At 42.0% G+C, this 26,159-nt stretch overlaps 1 protein-coding gene across 2 annotated transcripts in view; it reads right to left on the minus strand.

Moving 5' to 3' along the window:
• Positions 1-26,159, minus strand: part of rerg (RAS-like, estrogen-regulated, growth inhibitor) — an 87,614-nt gene that overhangs the window by 24,816 nt on the left and 36,639 nt on the right. For both annotated transcript variants that reach the window (XM_043713541.2, XM_043713543.2), the window contains exon 3: positions 3,609-3,665. In XM_043713541.2, the coding sequence (XP_043569476.1) occupies positions 3,609-3,665 (57 nt within the window). The remainder of the gene's footprint in view (positions 1-3,608; positions 3,666-26,159) is intronic.

A 26,159-nucleotide genomic window follows, 5' to 3' on the forward strand; every position in this document is an offset into this window, starting at 1 on the left:
CACACGTAGGCCAGACCAGGTAAGGACAGAAGCTTCCTTTGTGAAAGCAAAATGAATGGGTTTTCCCTGACAATCACGCATTGGTTTCATGATCAGGAGACTTTGATTTTTAAAACTGAATTCAAATTCCACCACCTGTCATGCCCAAGATTTGAACACAGGTCCCCAGAACACAACACAAGTCTCTGGATTAACAGCCAAGTGATAATACCACGAGTCCATCAACTCCCTTTCATTGTTTCCAGTCCCATCTTCTGAATTCATGCACATCTCATCTGTCCTCCACTAAATAATGAAGTCTATAATGTTATTTTCTTCATCTCTTAGTGCCCTACTCCCACCCCAACTTCTGTCTTTTATTTATGTGCCTGAAAAATATTTTTACAATATTGTTTTATGTTTCACAATAATTTACTTTCATAGTTCATTGTTGTCTTCTTTATTGCTTTTCTTTACTTTTCTCCTAGTTATTTCACATTCTCCTCTGGCATCCTCTTTCCTGTCAGTGCGACAAGCACTACATTCATTTCCTTTCCTTCAGTATCTGTTATGTCTTTATGTACATCTATGGGAGCTGTTGTTTAGGAAAATCTGATTTCTTTATTTTCCTAAACTGTACGTATTTGATAATGTCTTTCATAGTTGTTTTATGTCATTGTTTGCTAAAATCTTGGTCTATTTTATTCTTAAAAGTTACAATCCCAAATCCTCAAAATCATATTTTCATATAATCTATTATCTTACATCTTGCTCATGTCCTTTTCAACTGATAATCTAAAGTTTGTTATATTATGATTACTATTGCCTAAATATTCCCCATGTTTTCTTCCCTCATCCATCCTAATTCATTCTGCATTCTTAATCCTCCTTTGCCAGGCTCCTTAAATGCTGGGTTATAAGTAATCTTCTACAGATTGTTAGAAACCTATTTCCTCAGCCCCTTATTTACTTTGGCTGGCCAATCAACTCTATTGTAATTGAAAACTCCCATGATTAATCTTTTACTATTTTTTAATACTTTCCTTAATTCAATTGGACATTTCTTCCTTCACCATTCTCTAAACCATCCCTGCCAGTGTGATTGATCCTTTATTGTCTTTTATATGCACAATGCTCCTGCTGCAAATATGTTACCTTTAATAAGTACTGAGCTGTATTCGGCTACTCCGCCTCCACGTTCTCTCTTCCTGTTCTTCCTAAATATGTTACACCCTGCAATGTTTAATTCCCAATCTTATTTGTTTTCCTCCAGCAGTCGTGTCTCAGTCGTCCCTATTATATCCAATTCCTCACAATAGATTATTGCCTCCAGTTCCCCTGGTATCGTGAACATTGTGTTCATTATTACACAGGCAGAGGCCAATTCATTTTTAATAACAGCTCCTCTCACTTTGCATGTTTTTTTTATTTCCTGGCCATTTATTTCTTCCCTTAGGTTATTCTGTTCTACGCTTACATTTTCCTGCAAAAATAAACACTCTTTAATTCCTGGAAATGGGCAGGTGTATATATCAAACATCTCAGATACTAAGCAGAAAGACAACAACCAGTTCCCACTGGAAATTCTGGACAGCACATCCCTCTACGCTGGTGTATCATTCATACTAACAAAGAAATGACTCCTGCAAACCTCGAAATGAAAGAAACAATGTTGACAACCTGTGACAAAAGATAGCTAATTCTGTCTGGAACCATTTTAGGATTGAATAAATACTGCTCAAATCAATTCATGTAGAATTGTTAAAGCTCATAGGGAGAGATTCAGTCACAGTCTATCCATGTTATAAAGTTAGGCATCCAAATTCCGAAGACAAAAGGCGAATGCATCAAGTCGTATACTCCTCAAAGCTGTCAGTACAATTCACCAAACAATGACACTGGGAGAATTTCATGTCAAGAGAGCCAAAAGCTTTGTGAAGGTTTGTAGCTTAGGTTGAGGTTTAGGGTATAGCTTTGCTCGCTGAGCTGTAGGTTTGATATCCAGATGTTTCATTACCTGGCTAGGTAACATCATCTGTGGAGACCTCCAAGTGAAGCAAAGCTGTTGTCTCCTGCTTTCTATTTATGTTTGTCCTGGATGGGGTTCCTGTGGTTTGTGGTGATGTAATTTCCTGTTCGTTTTCTGAGGGGTTGATAGATGGTATCTAGATCTATGTGTATCTATAACACATAGATCTAGATACCATCTATCAACCCCTCAGAAAACAAACAGGAAATGACATCACCACAAATCCCAGGAACCCCATCCAGGACAAATATATAAATAGAAAGCAGGAGACAACAGCTTCGCTTCACTTGGAAGTCACCACTGATGATGTTACCTCGCCAGGTAATGAAACGTCTGGATATCAAACCTACAGCTCAGCGAGCAAAGCTACACCCTAAAGCCAAAAGCTGCCAAAAGTACGGGCCCATCAGACACTTAACTGGGCTTTACTAGGGATAGGATTAAACAGCCAAACCTCCTGACCCAACATCAATCCAGCATCCTTCAATGCTGCCAGAAGTGGTGGTTGCTCCTGGTAATGCACCCGCCAAAGGCTTAAGACCAGCAATGCACTCAGGTTACAAGTGAGTGAAGCCAGGATTAGGCATGGTGGGATGCAGGGAAGTGGTGGCTGGCTTGGACAAGGTGAGTGAAGGGTGTCTGAAATACGAGAACTGATGATGGCCCCCCCTCAATGTTTGTTTCTTGACCAGACACTGCATTCGAGACGTCTCCTGAAAGCCCAAAGCAAACCTGACACCGCTTGATTATTGTGCTCCTGCGTTGTGACGTCCCCATTTGCTGCTAGTCTTCAGCCAGTGGTGATGGGATACATCTGTAAATAGTCCGGCTTCCAGTCGATTAAATGATCTCCCCAACAAAATTGTCACCAGGGTGATAGTAAAGTCTGTCCATTGGGTGTGATAGGGGATTTATGAGATGGGTCTGGGAAATTATAAGTGAAAAAGTTTGAAGCTCAACCAGAACCCACATCCCCGACCAATCCCCAGGTTTTAATAGAGGTTGGGTGACCAACCAGCCCTCTTGAGGCAAGCCTGTAATTCGGATTCATTAATGGCATGCGTACCTCAACATTTTAACAGCCTTTCCTACTGAACAATTGCAGACCAGAATTCCCCAAGTTCAGGACAGCTAGATGCTAATGAGTGGTGGTAAAGGCCGGATTGAGCCTCTCTGACACTGTTTGAGAGTCAGGAAGAACAAAATTAGATCCATTTGGCTCTCCCAAGATAACTTTCCCCTGATCTGTGCTCTAGTTTCTCCCGTGACCTGTGCTTCTATCTGCATGTACACCTCCACCTCCCCCCTCCCCCCATTCCCTCAAAACCCCCTATCACTGCTTTCTCTCTACCTCCACTCCCTGCCGTTACTCAGCAAGCTGCTTGTCTGGGAAATGGAGAACGAACAATTCAAACATGCTCCAGCCATTTCTTACTAAGGTGAGGGGTCTCTGGCATCTCTTCCTCTCCCTGTTGTTTCAATCCCCCAAGCCTTCCACAAATATCAGGTGCACCCTGTCCTGCAGGACACTTTGTCTATGTGAAATACCTCTGGAGTTCTTTTGTCACTATCTGTTAATATTAATATCAACATCACTCACCCAGTGTGGGGTCATATTCCCAGATGAACCTCTTGGTCAGAAACCTGACTACGATAGCTGTAAATAATAAGGAAAGAATTAGTGCCTATTAAACATGACATTGTTACAAATCAGAAATAGTGCATCCTTCCACACAATTACATGCTTTAAAAGGACCGTGTGACCCACGGTACTCATGAAACAGAATCCAAAGGCCTTTTGAATTAATGGCAAGGTTTGTGCTCCACTATCCGATATGAAAGTTAAATTGATGCATTAGTTGCTCTTTTCTATTCATATTTCTTTGATATTTATGGTTAGGCACCTCTCCAATGAGGCCATTTCAGATCTTACCCACCACTAGTAAATCTAGCATGGTCTCTCAACAGGCTTGGAAGAAGAAACACATTACAATAGAAAATAGGTGCAGGAGTAGGCCATTCTGCCCTTCAAGCCTGCACCACCATTCAATATGATTATGGCTGATCATCCTTAATCAGTATCCTGTTCCTGCCTTATCTCCATAACCCTTGATTCCACTATCCTTGAGAGCTCTATTCAACTCTTTCTTAAATGAATCCAGAGACTGGGCCTCCACTGCCCTCTGGGGCAGAGCATTCCACACAGCCACCACTCTCTGGGTGAAGAAGTTTCTCCTCATCTCTGTCCTAAATGGTCTACCCCGTATTTTTAAGCTGTGTCCTCTGGTTCGGCACTCACCCATCAGCTGAAACATGTTTCCTGCCTCCAGAGTGTCCAATCCATTAATAATCTTATATGTCTCAATTAGATTCCCTCTCAGTCTTCTAAACTCAAGGGTATACAAGCCCAGTCGCTTCAGTCTTTAAGCGTAAGGTAGTCCCGCCATTCCAGGAATTGACCTCGTGAACCTATGCTGCACTCCATCAATAGCCAGAATGTCTCTCCTCAAATTTGGAGACCAGAACTGCACACAGTACTCCAGGTGTGGTCTCATCTGTACAGCTGCAGAAGAACCTCTTTGCTTCTATACTCAATCCCTCTTGTTATGAAGGCCAGCATACTATTGGCCTTCTTCACTACCTGCTGTACCTGCATGCTTACCTTCATTGACTGGTGTACAAGAACACCCAGATCTCTTTGTACTGCCCCTTTACCTAAATTGATTCCATTTAGGTAGTAATCTGCCTTCCTGTTCTTGCCACCAAAGTGGATAACCATACATTTATCCACATTAAACTGCATCTGCCATGCATCTGACCACTCACCTAAGCTGTCTAGGTCACCCTGTAATCTCCTAACATCCTCCTCACATTTCACCCTGCCACCCAGCTTAGTATCATCAGCAAATTTGCTAATGTTATTACTAATACCATCTTCTGTATCATTAACATATATTGTAAAAAGCTGCGGTCCCAGCACTGATCCCTGCGGTACCCCACTGGTCACTGCCTGCCATTCCGAAATGGAGCCGTTTATCACTATTCTTTGTTTCCTATCAGCCAACCAACTTTCAATCCAAGTTAGTACTTTGCCCCCAATACCATGCACCCTAATTTTGCTCACTAACCTCCTATGTGGGACTTTATCAAAAGCAGTCTTTTCAAACCATGTAATATGAGAGATTATTCGCTTCAGCAGAAAGCACCAATCTGTTGGATCTTATTTCAATTTCCATGTTCCTGGGGACAGAATGCCAATCGACATACTGATTATAGATCACCGGAAATAGAACTCATCCTTTCAAAGAATAATGGGCAAGTGGTCTACTTATTTGCTTATCAATAATCCTCTCCAAATTTGCAGGGATGTGGAGATTGAAAACTGCTGTTCATTAGCAACTCATTTTTTACTGAGAAAGCTAGGCATCTTCCAGTCCACCTTTCCTATAGGGGGCATATTTCTGATCTAGTGACTGTTTATCTATAGCTTAAATTAGGACATTTGTTACAACAATGAATTCAATGGTTTATTATCTAAGTGCACTTTGATGATAATTCTGAGTTACAGTTTACAGTTATAAGGAAACAATTTGTTAGTAAAATACAACAGAAATTACCAGCACCACAAAGAAGAATATGCTCTTAATGTACTTCAATAACAGTTTATTATTGCTTTGACAGAAACATGGTAATACGTAAGCCGGACAATGCTAGTTATCCATCTTGACCTTCCAAAGCTGTCATGAGTTTGTTTTTCAAACTGTTAGACAAAATCAATTGTCCCCTAAGTGCTATTGGGGTTTTACTGAATGTTTTACCAGAAACCAGTAGGTTACTGAGCTTCTCAAAGCTGTTCTATCATTTGCTTATCTCATGGGTAATTTGTGCCACAATTCCATTTACACATTCTCGCTCTGTATCCAGCGATACCCTTTCCCAGGAAAAATCTGTCGCCTAAAGTTGGGTAAATTTACATTAACCCAGAATCTCCAGGTATTTCTTTTTTTTGGGGAATGAGTTCCAAAATTTCATTACATTTTGTGTGAAAAGATTTAAATGAGTTAATTCTAGTTGTAATATTATCCCTTCTTGTTCTGGATTCACTTCGCAGATGGCAAAGCCCTCTGAATCAAACCTGGTGAACCCCTTTATTGTCTGAAACATCACAGTTGCACCAACTTTTGACATTTCTTGACAAAATTCAAACCAAATCCTCAAACTGTAACCCTTTAAACCCTGGCATTGCTTTGGTGAATCTGTGGCATATCCCTTCTGTGTATACATTTCCTGAGGTCATGTGTCCAAACCTGAAAAAATTACTCCTGGTTCTTCTCGACCAAGGCATTATACAACTAAAAGCACCACCTTTTCATTCGTGAATTGTGATCTCTTTGAGATTAAATCTGATGCATCTTTCTCCTTAGTCTTCAGTTCTGTCTGAGCACAGTTCTGACCCACTGCATTTTGATCTTCACCACAGTTAGGGCAAAGTGACATTCACAGAATCCTTATAGTGTGGAAACAGGCCATTTGGCCCAACAAGTTCACACCAACCCTCCAAACAGTAATCCACATGGACCCATTCCCCTACCCTATTACTCTACACTTACCCTTACTAATATGCCTAATCTACACATCCCTGAATACTATGGGCAATTTAGCATGGCCAATTCACCTGACCTGCACATCTTTGGATTGTGGGAGGAAACCAGAGCACCTGGAGGAAACCCACGCAAACACAGGAAGAACGTCCAAACTCCACACAGTCGCCTGAGGCTGATATCAAACCCAGGTCCCTGGTGCTGTGAGGCAGCAGTGCTAACCACTGAGCCACCTTGCTGCCCTAATTATAACTAAAATGGGAACAAACCCAATGTTGCAGTACAAACACCCCTTTCTTGGCCATCAAGTCCTACAGTGGGAAATAGCCTACAGCTTTTAATAGAATCCCGACAGAAACAGGCCCTTCAGCCCAACAAGTCCACACAGACCCTCTGAAAAGTAACCCACTCAGACCCATTCCCTTCCCCATATTTACCCCTGACTAATGCATCTAACCTTTACATCCCTAAACACTATGGGCAATTTCCCATGGCCAATTCACCTGACCTGCACACCTTCGGGCTGTGGGAGGAAACCGGAGCACCTGGAGAAAACCCACGCAAACACGGGGAGAGTGTGCAAGCTTCACACAGACAAGGCTGGATTCAAATCTGGGTCCCTGGCGGGACAGCAGTGCTAACCACTGAGCCACTGTGCCATCCAAAAGCGAGCTGCTGACTCAGAGATTGAGATATTACCCATCGTGCCACAAGATCTCCAACATACCATTAGTTTCCTCAATAATATTTTGTACCTTTTCTGCTCGGTGAAATTGTCATTCACAGAGAGCAGTGAGTCAAAGCTGAGTTAAACAGATATTTGCTCAACCAGGCAGCCTAAGGTTTTGTGGGGGGGAGGTGGTGTAAGGTAGACAGTGTGGTTTGAGGTCACAATAATATCAGCTATGACTGTCTTGAAAGGCTCAAAATACTGAGTGGCTTATTCCTACTGTAAATTCTTGGGTTCCAAAGCTCTCAACATTATTAAAATACTCCCATATGCCATTTTTTACTTATCCAGCAGTGGATAATGTCAAACTTCTATCACGTTGAACCTCATCTTAGTTTTGGTGACTCATTTAGTTAATTTATGTCTCTTATTCACACATCACACTTCATGTCACCTGCAAATTTAACTACACAAAGTTCTTCATCCTTTATAACTCAAGTGACTTTAGAGCAACAGGACCGCCATACAGCAAGACATATTTAGATTTATGATACACTAGGAGCACTCAGCATGCAAAAAAGCCAAGAATGACAGAATAAAATGGCTTGTATCAATGGTTTGGCAGAAGATCCAAGAAAAATTAGAATTAGAATTTGGTTTATTATCACATGTACTCAATGAGTGCAGTGAAAAGTTTACAAAGTCACCACTTATGGCGCCATCTTAGGTACAAAGGTACCAGGTACAGGATCTTAGGAATGAATTAAAAAAATAAAGAAATGAAATGTTCAGCATTACAGTCCTTTGCGCCATTTTAGGTACAAAGGTGTAGAACATATAACAGTACAGCACAGTACAGGTCCTTCGGCCTCAATGTTGTGCCAGTTTTCTATCCTCCTCTAAGATCAGACTAACCTACATACCCTTCATTGTACTATTATCTATGTGCCTATCCAAGAGTCACTTAAATGTCCCTAATGTATCTGACTCTATTCAGAGAGTGGTGGGTGCATTGAATGCAATGCCAGAGGTGGTAGTAAAGAGCTGAAAATGTGTTGCTGGAAAAGCGCAGCAGGTCAGGCAGCATCCAAGGAGCAGGAGAATCGACGTTTCGGGCATGAGCCCTTCTTCAGGAATGAGGAAAGAGTGCCAAGCAGGATAAGATAAAAGGTAGTAAAGAACCTACCTCTGACATCTCCTCTAAACCTTCCTCCAATTAGCTCCCTCATGATAGACATTTCCGCCATGGGAAAAGATCTCTGGCTATCCACTCTACCTATGCCTCTCAACATCTTGTATACCTCTATCAAGTCACCTCTCATCCTTCTTCGCTCCAATGAGAAAAGTCCTAGCTCCCTCAAACTTTCTTCATGAGACATGCCCTCCAGTCCAGGCAGCATCCTGGGAAATCTCCTCTGCACCCTCTCTAAAGCTTCCACATCCTCCCTACAATGAAGCGGCCAGACTTGAACACAATAGTCCAAGTGTGGTCCAACTAGGTCTCTATAGAGCTGCAGTATAACCTCACAGTTCTTAAACCAAATGCACCTACATATGAAAGCCAACACACCACAAGCCTTCTTAACAACCCTATCGACCTGGGTGGCAACTTTGAGGGATCAATGGACACGGACCCCAAGATCCCTCTGTTCCTCCTCAGTGCCAAGAATCCTGCCTTTAACCCTGTAATCTGCATTCAAATTCAACTTTGTAAAGTGAATGACTTCACACTTTTCCAAGTTGAACTCCATCTGCCACTTATCAGCCCAGTTCTGCATCCTGTCTATGTCCTGTTGCAACTGACAACAGCCTTCCACACTATTCACAATCCCACCAACCTTGGTGTCATCGGCAAACTACTAATCTACCCTTTCACTTCCTCATCCAAGTCATTTATAAAAATCACAAAGGGCACAGATCCCACCACTGATCCCTGCGGAACACCACTGGTCACCGAGCTCCAGGCTGAATACTTCCCATCTACAACCACCTTCTGTCTTCTATATGCTAGATAATTCTGTGTTCAGCAGACAACTTTCCCTGTATCCCATGCCTCCTTATTTTCTGAATTAGCCTACCATGGGGAATCTTAGCAAACACCTTGCTGAAATCCACATACATCACATCCACTTAGAGTCAGAGAGTCATAGAGATGTACAGCATGGAAACAAACCCTTCAGTCCAACCCATCCATGTCGACCAGTTATCCCAACCAATCTAGTCCCACCTGCCAGCACCCAGCCCATATCCCTCCAAACCCTTCCTATTCATATACCCTTCCATATGCCTTTTAAATGTTGAAATTGTACCAGCCTCCACCACTTCCTCTGGCAGCTCATTCCATACACATACCACCCTCTGTGTGAAAACATTGCCCCTTAGGTCTCTTTTATATCTTTCCCCTCTCAACCTAAACCTATGCCCTCTAGTTCTGGACTCCCTGACCCCAGGGAAAAGACTTTGCCTATTTACCCTATCCATGCCCCTCATAATTTTGTAAACCTCTATAAGGTCACCCTTCAGCCTCCGACGCTCCAGGGAAAACAGCCCCAGCCTCTCCCTGTAGCTCAAATCCTCCAACCCTGGCAACATCCTTGTAAATCTTTTCTGAACCCTTTCAAGTTTCACAACATCTTTCCAATAGGAAGGAGACCAGAACTGCATGCAATATTCCAACAGTGGCCAAACCAATGTCCTGTACAGCCACAACATGTCTTCCCCACTCCTGTACTCAATATTCTGACCGATAAAGGAAAGCATACCAAATGCCTCCTTCACTATCCTATCCACCTGCGACTCCACTTTCAAGGAGCTATGAACCTGCACTCCTAGGTCTTTTTGTTCAGCAACACTCTCTAGGACCTTACCATACGTTCTGCTAAGATTTGCTTTCCCAAAATGCAGCATCTCGGATTTATCTGATTTAAACTCCATCTGCCACTTCTCAGCCCATTGGCCCATCTGGTCCAGATCCTGTTGTAATCTGAGGTAACCCTCTTCGCTGTCCACCACACCTCCAATTTTGGTGTCATCTGCAAACTTACTAACTGTACCTCTTATGCTCGCATCCAAATCATTTATCTAAATGACAAAAAGTGGAGGACCCAGCACTGATCCTTGTGGCACTCCATTGGTCACAGGCCTCCAGTCTGAAAAACAACCCTCCACCACCACCCTCTGTCTTCTACCTTTGAGCCAGTTCTGTATCCAAATGGCTAGTTCTCCCTGTATTCCATGAGATCTAAACTTGCTAATCAGTCTCCCATGGGGAACCTTTTTGAACACCTTATTGAAGTCCATATAGATCACATCTACTGCTCTGCCCTCATCAATCCTCTTTGTTACTTCAAAAAACTCAATCAAGATTGTGAGACATGATTTCCCACGCACAAAGTCATGTTAACTATCCCGAATCAGTCCTTGGCTTTCCAAATACATGTACATCCTGTCCCTCAAGGAGGGCTTATGCTCGAAATGTCGATTCTCCTGCTCCTTGGATGCTGCCTGACCTGCTGCGCTTTTCCAGCACCACATTTTTCACCTCAGGATTCCCTCCAACAACTTACCCACTACTGAGGTCAGGCTCACTGGTCTATAGCTCCCTGGCTTGTCCTTACCACCCTTCTTAAACAGTGGCACCACGTTTGCCAACCTCCTGTCTTCCGGCACCTCACCTGTGACTGTCAATGATACAAATATCTCAGCAAGAGGCCCAGCAATCACTTCCCTAGCTTCCCACAGAGTTCTCGAGTACACCTGATCAGGTCCTGGCGATTTATCCACCTTTACCCATTTCAAGACATCCAGAACTTCCTCCTCTGTAATCTGGACATTTTGCAAGATGTCGCTATCTATTTCCCTACAGTCTATAACTTCCATATCCTTTTCCACAGCACATACTGATGCAAAGTACTCATTTAGTATCTCCCCCGTTTTCTGCGGCTTCACACAAAGGCCGCCTTGTTGATCTTTGAGGGTCCCTATCTCTCCCTAGTTACCCTTTTGTCCTTAATGTATTTGTAAAAACACTTTGGATTCTCCTTAATTCTATTTGCCAAAGCTATCTCATGTTCCCTCTTTGCCCTCCTGATTTCCCACTTAAGTATACTCCTACTTCCCTTATACTCTTCTAAGGATTCACTCAATCTATCCTGTCTATACCTGACATACGCTTCCTTCTTTTTCTTAACCAAACCCTCAATTTCTTTTGAGCATTCCCTATACCTACCAGTCTTTCCTTTCACCCTGACAGGAATATACTTTTTCTGGATTCTCGTTATCTCATTTCTGAAGGTTTCCCATTTTCCAGCTGTCCCTTTACCTGCAAACATCTGCCTCCAATCAGCTTTTGAAAGTTCTTGCCTAATACCGTCAAAATTGGCCTTTCTCCAATTTAGAACTTCAACTTTTAGATCTGGTCTATCCTTTTCCATCACTATTTTAAAACAAATAGAATTATGGTCACTGGCCCCAATGTGCTCCCCCACTGACACCTCAGTCACCTGCTCTGCCTTATTTTCCATGAGTAGGTCAAGTCTTGCACCTTCTCTAGTAGGTACATCCACATACTGAATCAGAAAATTGTCTTGTACGCACTTAACAAATTCCTCTCCATCTACACCTTTAACACTATGGCAGTCCAGTCTATGTTTGGAAAGTTAAAATCCCCTACCATAACTACCATATTATTCTTACAGATAGCTGAGATCTCCTTACAAGTTTGTTTCTCAATTTCCCTCTGACTATTAGGGGGTCTATAATACAATCACAATAAGGTGATCATCCCTTTCTTATTTCTCAGTTCCACCCAAATAACTTCCCTGGATGTATTTCTGGGAATATCCTCCCTCAGCACAGCTGGAATGCTATCCCTTATCAAAAATGCCACTCCACCTCCTCTCTTGCCTCCCTATCTATCCTTCCTGTAGCATTTGTATCCTGGAACATTAAGCTGCCAGTCCTGCCCATCCCTGAGCCATGTTTCTGTAATTGCTATGATATCCCAGAACCATGTTCCTAACCATGCCCTGAGTTCATCTGCCTTCCCTGTTCGACCCCTTGCATTGAAATAAATTCAGTTTTATTTTTAGATTAGATTACTTGCAGTGTGGAAACAGCCCTTCGGCCCAACAAGTCCACACCGACCCACCGAAGCGCAACCCACCCAGACCCATTCCCCTACATTTACCCCTTCACCTAACACTACAGGCAATTTAGCATGGCCAATTCACCTAACCTGCACATTTTTGGATTGTGGGAGGAAACCCACGCAGACACGGGGAGAATGTGCAAACTCCACACAGTCAGTCGCCTGAGGTGGGAATTGAACCCAGGTCTCTGGCGCTGTGAGGCAGCAGTGCTAACCACTGTGCTACCGTGCCACCCACTAAATTAATTTAATTTATTAGTCCTACCTTGTCCCTGCCTGCCCTGACTGTTTGACTCGCTTCTGTTCTCAACTGTACCAGTCTCAGATTGATCTCTTTCCTCACTATCTCCCTGGGTCCCACCTCCCCACCTTATTACTTTAAATCCTCCCGAGCAGCTTGAGCAAATTTCCCTGCCAGTCTATTAGTCCCCTTCCAATTTAGGTGCAATCCGTCCTTCTTGTACAGGTCACTTCTACCCCAAAAATGATTCCAATGATCCAAAAATGTGAATCCTTCTCCCATACACCAGCTCCTCAGCCATTCATTCATCTGCTCTATCCTCCTATTCCTGCCCTCACTAGCTCGTAGCACTGGGAGTAATTCAGATATTACCACCCTTGAGGACCTCCTTTTTAAATTTCTGCCTAACTCTCTGTAATGTCCTTTCAGAATCTCAATCTTTTCCCTTTCTATATCATTGGTTCCAATGTGGACAATGAACTTTTGCTGGCCCCTCTCTCCCATGAGAGCATTCTGCATCCTCTCTGAGATATCCTTGATCTTGGCACCAGGGAAGCAACACACCATTCTGCTTTTTAACTGCTGGCCACAGAAATGTCTGTCTGTACCTTGGACTACAGAATCTCCTAACATAATTGACCTCTTGGAAGCCGCCTTACCCCTCGTTGCATTAGAGCCAGTCTCAATACCAGAAACGTAGCTGTTCTTGCTACGTTCCCCTGACAATCCATCACGCCCAACATTTTCCAAAACAGCATACCTGTTTGAAATGGGTATATCCACAAAAGACTCCTGCCCTAGGTACCTACCTCTCTTACCTTTCCTGGAGTTAACCAACCTATGTGACTGTATCTGAGACTTTCCCTCCTCTATCTTCATCAACATATTTTGTCACATCCTCAAAGAATTCAATGAGGTACAAAATCTAGGCATAAAATCTTAGGAACAAATTGGAAAAGAAACAAACTGCTCAGCATTACAGTCCTTCAATCAGACTGAGTCAAGGCTCCAGACCACACCGAAGGCTTGGGCATACTTGAAGAATGGAAGCAGCTAAAATACCTTGTCGCCCTACACTCAGAGGTACCCAGAACAGGAGCTAGAGAACACCAAGGAATTGCTGGATAGCAAGAAAGATAAATGACAAGATTGAAGTGAATTCATTCAGCTCTATCACTGCTGCTGAACTCTTACATAATAACCTCGGTTACCCAAATATCAATTTCAGATTATCCGAACAAGATCTCAAGATCCCATAAAAATGTTATCTGCTGTCCAAACAATCAGTTATCCAAATAAAATACTCTCTGCCCGTCTTGCTTGGATAATTGAAGTTGCTCTGTATATGGGAATTTACTTGCAGTAATAGAAGTAATTGTAGTTATAGCAGCCCTTCATCCAAGCTACTGTGGCCCCAGCAAAGACCCTTAAGAACATTTACAAGTCATGTCCAACCATTGCAAAAATTACCACAAGTTTGCTTCCAATTTAGCATGGCTCTTATTCATGTTTTTACAGTAATCTCATGTGTAGAATCTTCTCAAATGTCTTCTGGAAGTTCATATAGACGATATAAATTAACATTCCATTATACACCAAAGGGTACACTGGAGAATGCTTCGAAAATTTCAGTTGGATGAGGCAGATATTCACCCTTCACAAATTCATTTTAACTCATTTTGTTCAGCCTATACCCTCAATCACTTTGGCTCTCTGACAATAGATTCCAGTAATCGCCATAAATTCACGTTAAACTGATAGGTCTGTAGAAACTTGATTTCTTTCTCAGCTCCTTCATGAATAACATGAGTGACAGTTACAATTTTCCAAGCCAGAGGCACAATTCCTAAATTTAGGGAGCTTTGAAAATTATGACTAATACATCAGCTATTGCACCATCTTTTATTTTAATCATATCCTCGGGTAGAAACAATTAGTTTTGCTCGAAACTTTGAAATTCTTTTCTGATCTTCCTTTTCTGCCAATAATCCATTCTATAATTCTATACACTTCTTACAAAAAAAGAATGCATTGCTTTTGTTTCTTTTGAATACTTAACTTTAAAATCTATTGCCTATCTCCAAGTGCATGAGAGAAGAAATTTCCCAGGGCTAATTGCTCCACATTTTTCTTCTCGATGATAACAAAGTCCCAGGATAAACAATATATTCTTAATTAACCTTTGTTGCAATGAGACCAAACTGAACGCAGTGTTCCAGAGGCAGTTGGACAGGACAGTAGTTAGATGCACCAGGTTCTTAACCAAAGCTTTAAGTTTGAAACTTTCTTTAACACTGGTATTTTCTGCACGATGTCATCTGTCTTCCACTTTTGGTGTTTTAACAACTCGTTCAGAGAACTGTTGAGATTTCCTGGAGTGGTTTAACCATTATGTTGTCAATAAGGTTAGAATTTGCCAACAGGTTTAGAAAAGGTTTGAAACATAAATGATTGCATCAATCTGCTTGGAGTCAACAAGTTATGGCAACCAGCAAATTACCGCGCTAATGTTCCTTAAAGCAGACATTAGTTGATAAATTGCATGTGTTGTAGTGTAAGCCAATCGTAAGAAAGTTTTGTGAAAGAAAGCCTGCATGTAAACAGTCTCAACTGAGATTCAATCTTTCTAATTCAGAATTAGATTTACCTAAGCAGTAACGAAACAATTATTACTGGCTTTGCACAAAACCCAAGCCATTGAGAAGGTGAATGAATGAATAAAAAAGACAAAGATTTCTTGATTGCTCAATTCTTTATTTATTTAAACTTCAATCAGTGACTTTCCTTCTTTGAGGGCACTGCAGGTCCATATGACTTTCACTGGTCAATCTCAATTACACAAAGACTGGCTCATATTTAACTTCACGTAAACATTTTCCAGGAGTTAGTTCCTTCTGTTGATATACCAAGTGGACATGATTCCTCAAAAGTGACATAAACTATTCACAAAGGTTGTGAATAGGTGAGATAAATACAACAGTGAAAAGGTAATGATGAACTAATATTGAACACCAGCGAGAGCACTGTCAGAGATATGATACATAGTTTTGTGTAACCTATTAGAGAAAGGAAATCAAAGCCACAAAGAATGCACAACAGATTCATCAAGATAACTGGCACTTGCAAGGGAAGGCTTGAGATGGCATAACTAAATCTAATGGAGTAATGAAGGTCAATAGCAGATTTGATTATGAAATATAAAGTTTCTGTTTGGGGTGTCAGCATTAAGAAATTATAATTTTAAAATGATGGCTAACGATTGAGAATACAAGGTACCTTAGCAATCTTGGAACTTAGCAAAGAAATGTATTTGAACACAGGGCTGTCCAAGCAGGGAATGTTTTATAACCAAGGGTTGTTGATGCAGGGCAAGTTTTATTTTAATTGAAAATTTGAGAAGTGCTTAAAGCAGAGGAAGATGCAAGACTAGTAGAAAAAAGCAAGGCAGTGGAATTAATGTTCATTACCCCAACATTGAGACAGCATGGACATGGTTGACATCCTGACCTCCTTCAGTCTTCTAATCAGCAAAGGGGCAAGAAAATCTGCTCAGAAAATTAAAGTTTCCAGGTTCTTGAATCTTTCTCAAGAACTTAGATTTGATCTGCCTCCTTGGAGGAATAAGTCAGAATTTAGAATTAGCAGTAATATGAATTTATGCCAAACAATTACTGAAAATTCACAACTTTGGAATTATACTTATGTCCAACATCATAAAAGAATTGGGTAAAAGCACACAATCTTCCTAAATTGTACATTGTCTACGTTTTTTATTCACCCATGGGATATGGGCATTGCTGGTTGGGCCAGTATTTATTAGGTAAAAACAATGACTGCAGATGCTGGAAACCAGATTCTAGATTAGAGTGGTGCTGGAAAAGCACAACAATTCAAGCAGCATCCAAAGGGATTTTCCTGCTCCTCGAATGCTGCCTGAACTGCTGTGCTTTTCCAGCACCACTCTAATCCCCAGGCCAGTATTTATTGTCAATCGCCAGTTTCCGTTAAGAAGGTAGTGGTGAACTGCCTTAAACCATTGCAGTCCATGTGCTGTGGGTTAACACACAATGCCATTAGGGAGGAAATTCCAGGATTTTGACCCAGCAACAGTGAAAGAATGGTGAACTATTTCCAAGTCAGGATGGTGATTAGCTTGGAGGGGAACTTGTGGGTGGTGGTGTTCCTATGTACTGGCTGTCCTTGTCCTTCTAGATGTAAGTAAACATGGCTTTGGAAGATGCTGTCTAAGGATCTTGGGTGAATATCTGGAGTGAATGCATCCTGTAGATAGTACACATTGATGCTACTGAGCATTGGTGGTAGAGTAATTGAATGCTTGTTGATGTGGTGCCAAACAGGCTAATTTGTCCTGGATGGCGTCAAACTTGAATGTTGTTGGGGCTGCACTCATCCGGGCAACTGGAGGGTATTCCATCACACTCCTGAGTTGTGTGTTGTAGATGGTGGATAGGCTTTAATGGGCCAGGAGATGAGTTACTCACCATGATATTCCTAGCCTCTGACTTCCTCTTGTAACCATTGTGTTTATGTGGTGATTCCAGTTGAGTTTCTGGTCAATGATAACCCCTAGGGTGTTGATAGTGGAGGATTCAGTGATGGTAACACCATTAAGGGTGGCACGGTGACTCAGTGGTTAGCACTGCTCCCTCACAGCACCAAGGACTCGAGTTCAATTCCAGCCTCGGGTGACTGTCTGTGTGGAGTTTGCACATTCTCCCCGTGTCTGCGTGGTTTTCCACCCACAGTCCAAAGATGTGCAGGTTAGGTGAACTGGCCAGACTAAAATCCCCATAGTGTTCAGGGATGTGTCAGTTAGGTGCATTAGTCAGGGGTAAATATAGTGTTAGGGGGAATGGGTCTGGTTGGGTTACTCTTCAGAGGTTCGGTGTGGACTTGTTGGGCAAAATGGCCTGTTTCTACGCTGTAGGGATTCTATTATTCTATGATTGAATGCCAAGGGGTGGTGATTAGATTGCCTCTTATTGGAGATGGTCATTGCCTGGCATTTGTGTGTTGCGAATGCTACTCGCCACTTGTCAGCCCTCGCCTGGATATTGTCCCGATCTTGTTGCATTGAACATGGACTGCTTCAGTATTTGAGGAGTCACAAATGATACTAAACATTGTACAATCATTGGCGAACATTCCCACTTCTGACCTTATGAATAAGGGAAAGTCATTGGTGAAGCAGTTGAAGATGGCTGGGCCTACAACATTACCCAGAGGAACTCCTGCAGAGATGTCCTGGAGCTGGGATGACTGGTTTCCAACAAACATAACCATCTTCCCATGTTCCAGGTTTGACTCCAACCAGTGGAGAGTTTGCCCCCCGATACACATTGACTCCAATTTTGATGCCACAATCGGTTGAATGCAGCTTTGATGTCAAGGGCTTTTACTTACACCTCACTCTGGAATTCAGCTCTTTTGTCCATGGTTGAACAAAGGAGCTGAGTGGTTCTGGTGGAACCCAAACTGGACGTCACTGTGCAGGTTAGTGCTGAGCAGGTGCTGTTTGATAGCCAAGAGTCTGATGCTGGAAAAGCACAGCAGGGCAGGTAGCATTCGAGAAGCAGGAGAATCTACATTTTGCTCAGCAGTCCTTCATCAGGAATAAGGTCATTCCTGATGAAGGGATTATGCCCGAAACATCAACTCTCCTGCTCCTCGGATGCTGCTTGACCTGCTGTGCTTTTCCAGCACCACACTCTCAACTCTGATCTCCAGCACCTGTAGTCCTCACTTTTTCCCAGGAGCTGCTTGATAGCACTCTTGATGACCCCTTCCAACACTTTACTGGTGATCGAGAGTAGACTGACAGGGCGGTAACTGGCCATGTTGGATTTGTCCTGCTGTTTGTGTACAAGACACACCTGGACAATTTTCCACATTGTCGGGTGAGTGCTTGTGTTGTAACTGTTCTGGGAGAGCTTGGCTAGGGGAGCAGCATGTTCTGGGGCTAGTCTTCAGTACAATTGCTGCAATGTTGTCAGGGCCCATAACTTTTGCGGTATCCAGTTCTTCCAATCATTTCTTGATATCGTGAGGAGTGAATTGAATTGAGTGAAGACTGGTATCTGTGATGCTGGGGACCACTGGAGGAAGCTGAGATAGATCATTCACTCGGTACTTCTGCCTTAAGATTGCTACAAATACTTCAGCCTTGTCTTTTGCTGATGTGATAGGCTCTTCCATCACTGAGGATGGGGATATTTGTAGACCCTCCCCTTCCAGTGAATTGTTTAATTGTTCACCATCATTTGTAACTGGATGAGGCAGGACTATAGAGGCTAGATCTGATCTATTGTTTGTTGAATCGCTTATTTCTGTCTGTCTATCACTTGCTACTTATGCTGTTTGACATGGAAGTAGTTCTGTTTGATAGTTTCAACAGGTTGACATTTCATTTTAGATTAGATTAGATTCCCTATAGTGTGGAAACAGGCCCTTCGGCCCAAGAAGTTCACACTGACCTTCCAAAGAGTAACCAACCATTCCCCTCTGACTAATGCACCGAACACTATGGGCAATTAAACATGGCCAATTCACCTGACCTGCACATCTTTGGACATTGGGAGGAAACAGGAGCACCCAGAGGAAACCCATGCAGACACGGGGAGAATGTGAAATTCCACACAGTCGCCTAAGGCTGGAATCGAACCTGGGTTCCTGGCTCTGTAAGGCAGCAGTGCCATCCACTGAGCCACCATGTCACCACATTTTAAGATATGCCTGATGCTCCTGTCATTCCCTCCTCTACTTTTCATTGAATCAGGATTGATCCCCTGGCTTGATGGTAATGGTTGAGTCGGGGATATGCCAGACCATGAGGTTACAGATTGTGGAGTACAATTTTGCTGCTGTTGATGACCGACAGCATCTCATGATCTTGAATTGCTAGGTCTGCTGGAAATCTCTCCCATTTAGCACAGTGATAGTGCCACGCAACATGATGGAGGGTATTCTCAATGTGAAACAAGGCTTTGTATCCACAAGGCCTGTGTGCTGGTCACTCTTACCGATATGGTCATGGACAGATGCATCTGCAGCTGGCAGATTGATAAAAATGAGATCAAGTACGTTTTTCCCTCTTGTTGGTTCCTTGACCACATGCTGCAGACCCAGTTGAACAGCTTTGTCCTTGAGGACCCAATCAAATCAATTGTCTGGTGCTGTCCCCAATGTACCTCATTAACTGGCTGCAAGCAAAAGTGTGTCGTCATTATAATCTCTTTGCTATAACACAACCCAATGTCTCTAGTGTTATATTGTGCATGCAATTTGCCAATAGTAATGTAGCTAGAGATGCTGAGAGGCTATTTCCCTTCCTGAAGATTTTGGAGCTCGAGGTGACAATCTCAGGATGGGGGCTGGCCAATTTGGACTGAGATGAGCTAAAAGTGCTTCATTTCCAAATTCACTTTAAAAAACCTCGACCCTACTGATCTGTGGCCCCCTTAGTTCTTGAGTATATTCGTGACAAAAATCATGGATTTTTGAAGGCAAGGGATTCGAGTAATGTGACAATCAGATGGAAAAATAGAATTGAGGTACACCAACCATGACTTTCTTGACTGGTGGAACTGGCTCAAGGAATCATAAAGACAACAGCTACTCTTGTATTGTTTGTTCTTTTTTACTTCCTACAAGATCTGCTGGCATGCTATAAACACAGAGAATAAAGATTGTTTTCTTGACTATGCCACGGCCAGCAAAAATAGCTAACATAGTCCTACAAATGAGTTCTTATCTCATGTTATTACATTCTGAACACAAAATACCACCTTCATTACAATAGAACAAAAGGAGTTTCACATCAACAGGTTAACTTGTCTGTTACGTGTACTGCATGAGGTCCTGAGAGAATAAATAAAATGGATGAAGAAAATACGATTACAAATTCTAAGAAATACTCTAGAATTATTGGTATCAAGGTGACAAACTATAGGAAAATAGTATTTGGAAAGCTCAAAGGAAAATATGACAGTTTCATCATATTTATCATCTTCCAGTAAGAACTCTCTAATCCAAATGCAACTAAACCAAAGGTTGAATTAGACCTCTCTGCTTTGTTGTATAGCTGTCCGAACCACTGCCAGAAAAGGAAAATATTTGGCATGCAGCTTTCTCTACTCCTACGTTAACAGAGATCTGGCAATTTTTTTATGATGGAGTAATAAGTTCTAACTATTTCCTGGGTCTATAGGGATTGTTACTGGATACATATATTTAATAAAGGTCGATGACAAAGTGTTTATGATTACATGACATCACTGTTCAAAACAAGATTGACTCCAATACATTTGGCTTCACTCCGTCAAAGTGGAGTGAGGAGTCCCTCACTTACTGGTTCTTGGGTTTATAATGTGGGCTACAAATGGTCTGTCTTCAATGTGGACTTAATGTCGCACAAGGGGAAAAAAAATCAAACTGTCTCTGCCAATTGCGAAAATCCTTGCAACACAAGGATGGAAAAAAAGCATAGCATAGATTTTAGACAAGCAACAAGAAGAAAGAAAGAAAATGTAATGGAACAGTATGAACAGTGTGACTGGAACAGAACGTAACAATACTAATTGTTTAATGGTGCTGTCAATAGTACCCTTCATCGTGAGTGGACAATGTTCCTACTTTTATGTTGTTATAAATACAGAAACGTACACCATTCATTTCAGATTGAAAAAGACCACTGAGTCTCAAATAGATTAGTACTTTCTCAAGCAATCATAATTCTATGTGGAGATATTCCAAACATGGATCGCTGATTTAACTGCCTATCCTATACTGCCTAATCCTGACCTGATTAATTTTTTAAGTGATGTTTTAGTTACACTTATCTATCTTAATTAGTACTTTATCTACCTCAGAGCAATGCTTACTGCCACTCCTTATATCATTCTTTCAAAGCTTAATTTAAACCAACCATTCCTTAGATTGGGATCATTCCTATTACTTTATCCCTATCCCCACTAATCCATGAAGGTTCCTTTTGAAGCAGACAAACTGATTGAACAGCAAGAACAGTTTGGCCAAGGTGGTATTAAGTCTCACGATAGCTTTTTTCAACTCTGGCTAAGTAACCCAACGCACTCTTAACTTTCCAAATGCTTCGTGACACTGTCTTACTAAATAAAAGATTTAAGTAATTTTTTTTAAATTTAAAACAAAGCAATGCCTCAAATCTTTGCCAGCTAGATGGAAATAGCCAGAGAAACATCTGGAATAATAACCGAAATCAAACATTCCCAAATTCATTTTGCAGGTGCTCTTGATATGTGGCTGGATCATCACAACAGGAAAAATCCTAGCCTTGCTCAGAAGTCTGACAGCAAATCCACACATTTGCAACTTCCCCGTTTCACAGAAAGTGTGATTGATTTCATGATCTGTCTTTGGCACCATGCAGCAAGTGAATCTCTGAAAGGTACAGATGCTCAACACATATTTAATGGGGAGAAAACTAAGAAAATCACAGAGTGTACTTTTTATAATTCATTCAGGTGGTGTGGGCTTTGCTGGCTGGGCCAGCATTTATTGAGAGATATTTAATTGCTCATCACCATTCACGATTGGATATGTCAGGACTGCGGAGCTCAGATCTGATCCATTGATTGTGAAACGACTTGGCTCGGTCTGTCTGTCTATCAATTGCTGCTTGTGGTGTTTGGCATGCAGCTAGTCCAATATTGTAGCTTCACTAGCTGATATACCTTATTTTTAGGTGCGCCTGATGCTGCTCCCAACATGCCCTTCTTCATTCTTCACTGAACCAAGGTCGATCTCTGGCTTCAAGAGTGCGGTGCTGGAAAAGCACAGCAGGTCAGGCAGCATCCAGGGAGCAGGAGAATCGACGTTTCGGGCATAAGCCCTTCATCAGGAATGAGGCTTGTGGGCCGAGGGGCTGAGAAATAAATGGGAGGGGGGGTTGGGGTTGAGGGGAAGTAGCTGTGAATGTGATAGGTAGATGAAGGTGGGGAGAAGGTGATACGTGATAAAGGAGGGTGGAGCGGATAGATGGGAAAGGTGATGGACAGATCAAGAGGGTGGTACGGAGTTGGGGGCTTGGGACTGGGATAAAGTGGGGGGGGAGGGGAAATGAGGAAACTGTTGAAATCCACATTGATCACGTGTGATTGGAGAGTCCCAAGGCAGAATATAAGGCATTCTTCCTCCAGGCATCAGGTGGTAAGGGTTTTGAACTCTGGCTTGACAGTACTAGAGTGGGGGTTATGCCAGGAAATGGGAAGGCAGATTGTGATGGTGTTCACTTCTCCTGTGCTGATGATCTACACTGCGTCATGGATGCCCACTCTTGATTTGCAAGATATGTTCAAAATCTATCCCAAATACCACAGTGATATTGCCACACAATATCATGGAGGGCATCTTCAATGTGAAAATAGGATTTTGCCTCCACAAGGACTGTGCAACAGTCACTCCTATTGATACTTCTTGTTGGGTCCTTCACCACCTGCTGTAAACCAGTCTAGCAGCAATGGCCAACAGGACCTGACCAATTCAGTCAGTAGTTGCATTGCTGAGTCACATTTCATGGCGGATATTGAATTTCTTCACTCAGAGGACATCTACACTCTTGCCACCCTCAGACCCCTCCTCCAGCGGATGTTTGCTGAATCATCAGCAAAGTCCATCTATGGAAATCAGCAGGAGGTTTCCTTGTCCATGTTTGACCTGATGAGTTGAGACTTCATGGGGGCTGGAGTCAATACTGAGGAATCCCAGGGCACCTCCCTCTCAAATGCATACCACTGTACCGCAACGTCTGTTGGATTTGTCTTGCTGGTGGGACAAGACACGTTCAGGAATGGTGAAGGTGTTCTCTGGAATATTATCTTGAAGTTACAATTCCGTAAGTCAAGCTGTAAGCCTGTAAGACTGCTTGCCCTATTTTGGCGCTAGCTCCAGATGTTAGTATGGCAGACTTTACAATGCCAACAAGGATGAGTTTGCCACAATCACTTCAGGTGTCTAGGTCAATGCCAGATAATCCATCTGGCTTCATTCTTTTCTAGCGATTGATATAACTGTATAATTTGTAAGGTCACTTCAAAGAGCAGTTAAAAATCAGTAACATTGTTGTAGGTCTGGGTAAGTCAAACTGGGTAAAGAAGGCAGGAAATATTTAGTTCACTAAAGGACATTTGTGAACAAGTTGGGTTTTTATAATAATTGACAATGGTTTAATGCTCATCAGCCTTTTAGTCCCAGACTTGGTAAAATTGGAATTCTACCTTCCACCATGGTGGGATCCAAGCCCAGGTGTCCAGAGTATGGCCTGGGTGTCTGGATTAGTTGCCCAGTGACAAAACTGCTATGCCATCATCACCCCACAGCATCTGTAGATGGAAGATCAGGAGTGGTAACTGACCAATCATCCCTGACAAGGCAAAACACAAGTTGTCTGCTTCAAACGTCAAGAAAGGAATCATATAGATATCTGCTCCTTTTTGAAATTCTCGTGACTAGCCTCTGATAATTAACCAAGAATGTGCTATTCTAAATAGTTTCACTGATTATTTACAGCCCTGAGCTGGGGATTCTTCCAATTTCATGATCCCATGAATGACCGAGCCATAGACACCACTGTTACCCAATCACCAGACTACTTTGACTTTTGCAAAGAAAACAGGAGAGAGAAGACAGTTCCAACTGGTATCAAATGTTATGGTTAAAAAATAACCAGACATCTCTGCAGGCATGAATACAGGTGAGTGCTAAATAAGGAGTTAGACTCCACCGTCGCCGTATTTGAAGACTAAATATGAATATTACCACTTGGGTAAAGTACCGGGAATGTTCCCATGGAACTGCAACCTAGTGAAGATTCAATGCTTTGCGAAACAAAAGCAGTAGAAAGAGAGGGCAGGAAAACAATTTGTGATCATATCAAGAAGAGGCCAGCCTTGAAAGAACCACTGGAATCAGTTCAAAAATATCTCTTTGTGATGGAATAAGGATAAATAGGGATAGGTCATTTCAAACTGAACAATGTACTACTGGGGTTATGGCTCTGTTACACTTGGTGAAGCAGTGGATGAGTTCCAAAACCTTTGTTCAAATATGCTCAGAGTAAAGTACTGAAAATAGGGCTGGACTCCAAAACAGCAAGACATGATAAAACATTTAAAATGCATGGTCGTTATCTTTCAACAAACCACGAGATGAAACTTCATGCTACCTAGAACTAATGTTCAGTAGAAGATAAATAATTTTAATTTATAAGTATTATCCTAAATGTATCAAAGGTGGGGGAGCATTAATGTAGAGAACAAGGAACACTCAAAAGCTACTGCACTGACAGTACTGTTTGCTATGTTTTGTTCAATTATTGTTTTTACTCAAATATGTAAAGGAAAGCTTCCAAACATATTCCTACAGCAGGCTTAAGCATAGCCCAGTAAAAATGTGATTTGGATGTGCCTGTGATGTGCCTGGGACAACCTGGGATGTTCAAAGTTAAAAATCACACAACACCAGGTTATAGTCCAACAGGTTTATTTAGAAGCACTAGCTTTTGGAGCGCTGCTCCTTCATCAGGTGGTTGTCTGAGTAAAAAGTGATGAGGTGGTGGAGAGGAGCAATACTGAGATCCAGACATCAGTATCCCTTCCAAAAGGATAGAAGCTTTAGCCAAGAACTATCACATGATACCTGTATGCGTCAATATTATGCACACAGAGATGCCTAAGGGATGCAACAGATGACAATAATATTGATTGTGAATCATGAACACCAGGGCAGCAACTTGGCTAGACTCCCCATCACTTCTTTAAATGTAATTAATCACCCACTTTCTCTGCTGACTTTGTCTTCCTTTATAATTAGTTTCATTACCATAATTGTGGATTCTGATTTCTTGTACAGCCACATGCAATTACTGAAGAAGCATGTAGATTCAGAACAACAAGCTGTAGTTAATGATAGCTCGGATGCAGAATCCCCAAATTATTGACTTTTGGTCACTCATTCATCCATTCACCCAATCACATTGATTACTGTTTGTTTTAACTCACAAAGAAGCTGCTTAATTAAAGACAATTGGAACAGAAACATGTACAGCAGGATATTAATCAATCTTGGGATAAGCACAGCATTCCAAAATACATCAAAGGAAGAGGTTTTGATAAACTTATTGCACATTGAGGAACTGGGTGCACTGGTCTCAAGGTATGGAAACATGTTTGTCTCCTTAGTTTTTGAAACACATCTTTGCGCAAAATGCTGCAATCATCAATAAGCGTGAGTCACAAAATCTATATTTATCAGGTGGCTTCATTCAGAAAAAAGTATTTCACAGCAGTAAAGAAGGACTCTCACAAAAGCCTTCAGTCAATGTAACATTCTTTGTTCAACCAGGATGCACTAGTATGTCCACTAGACAGAGGCAAAATTTCTGTCAGCCTTTAAAAATGGACATATGCTGGGCTGTAGAATTTCTTCTGAAACAG

Source organism: Chiloscyllium plagiosum, unplaced genomic scaffold (assembly GCF_037043375.1).
Source record: "Chiloscyllium plagiosum isolate Xiang-an unplaced genomic scaffold, Cpla_swu_hap1 HiC_scaffold_23, whole genome shotgun sequence".
NCBI classification, from domain to species: Eukaryota; Metazoa; Chordata; class Chondrichthyes; order Orectolobiformes; family Hemiscylliidae; genus Chiloscyllium; species Chiloscyllium plagiosum.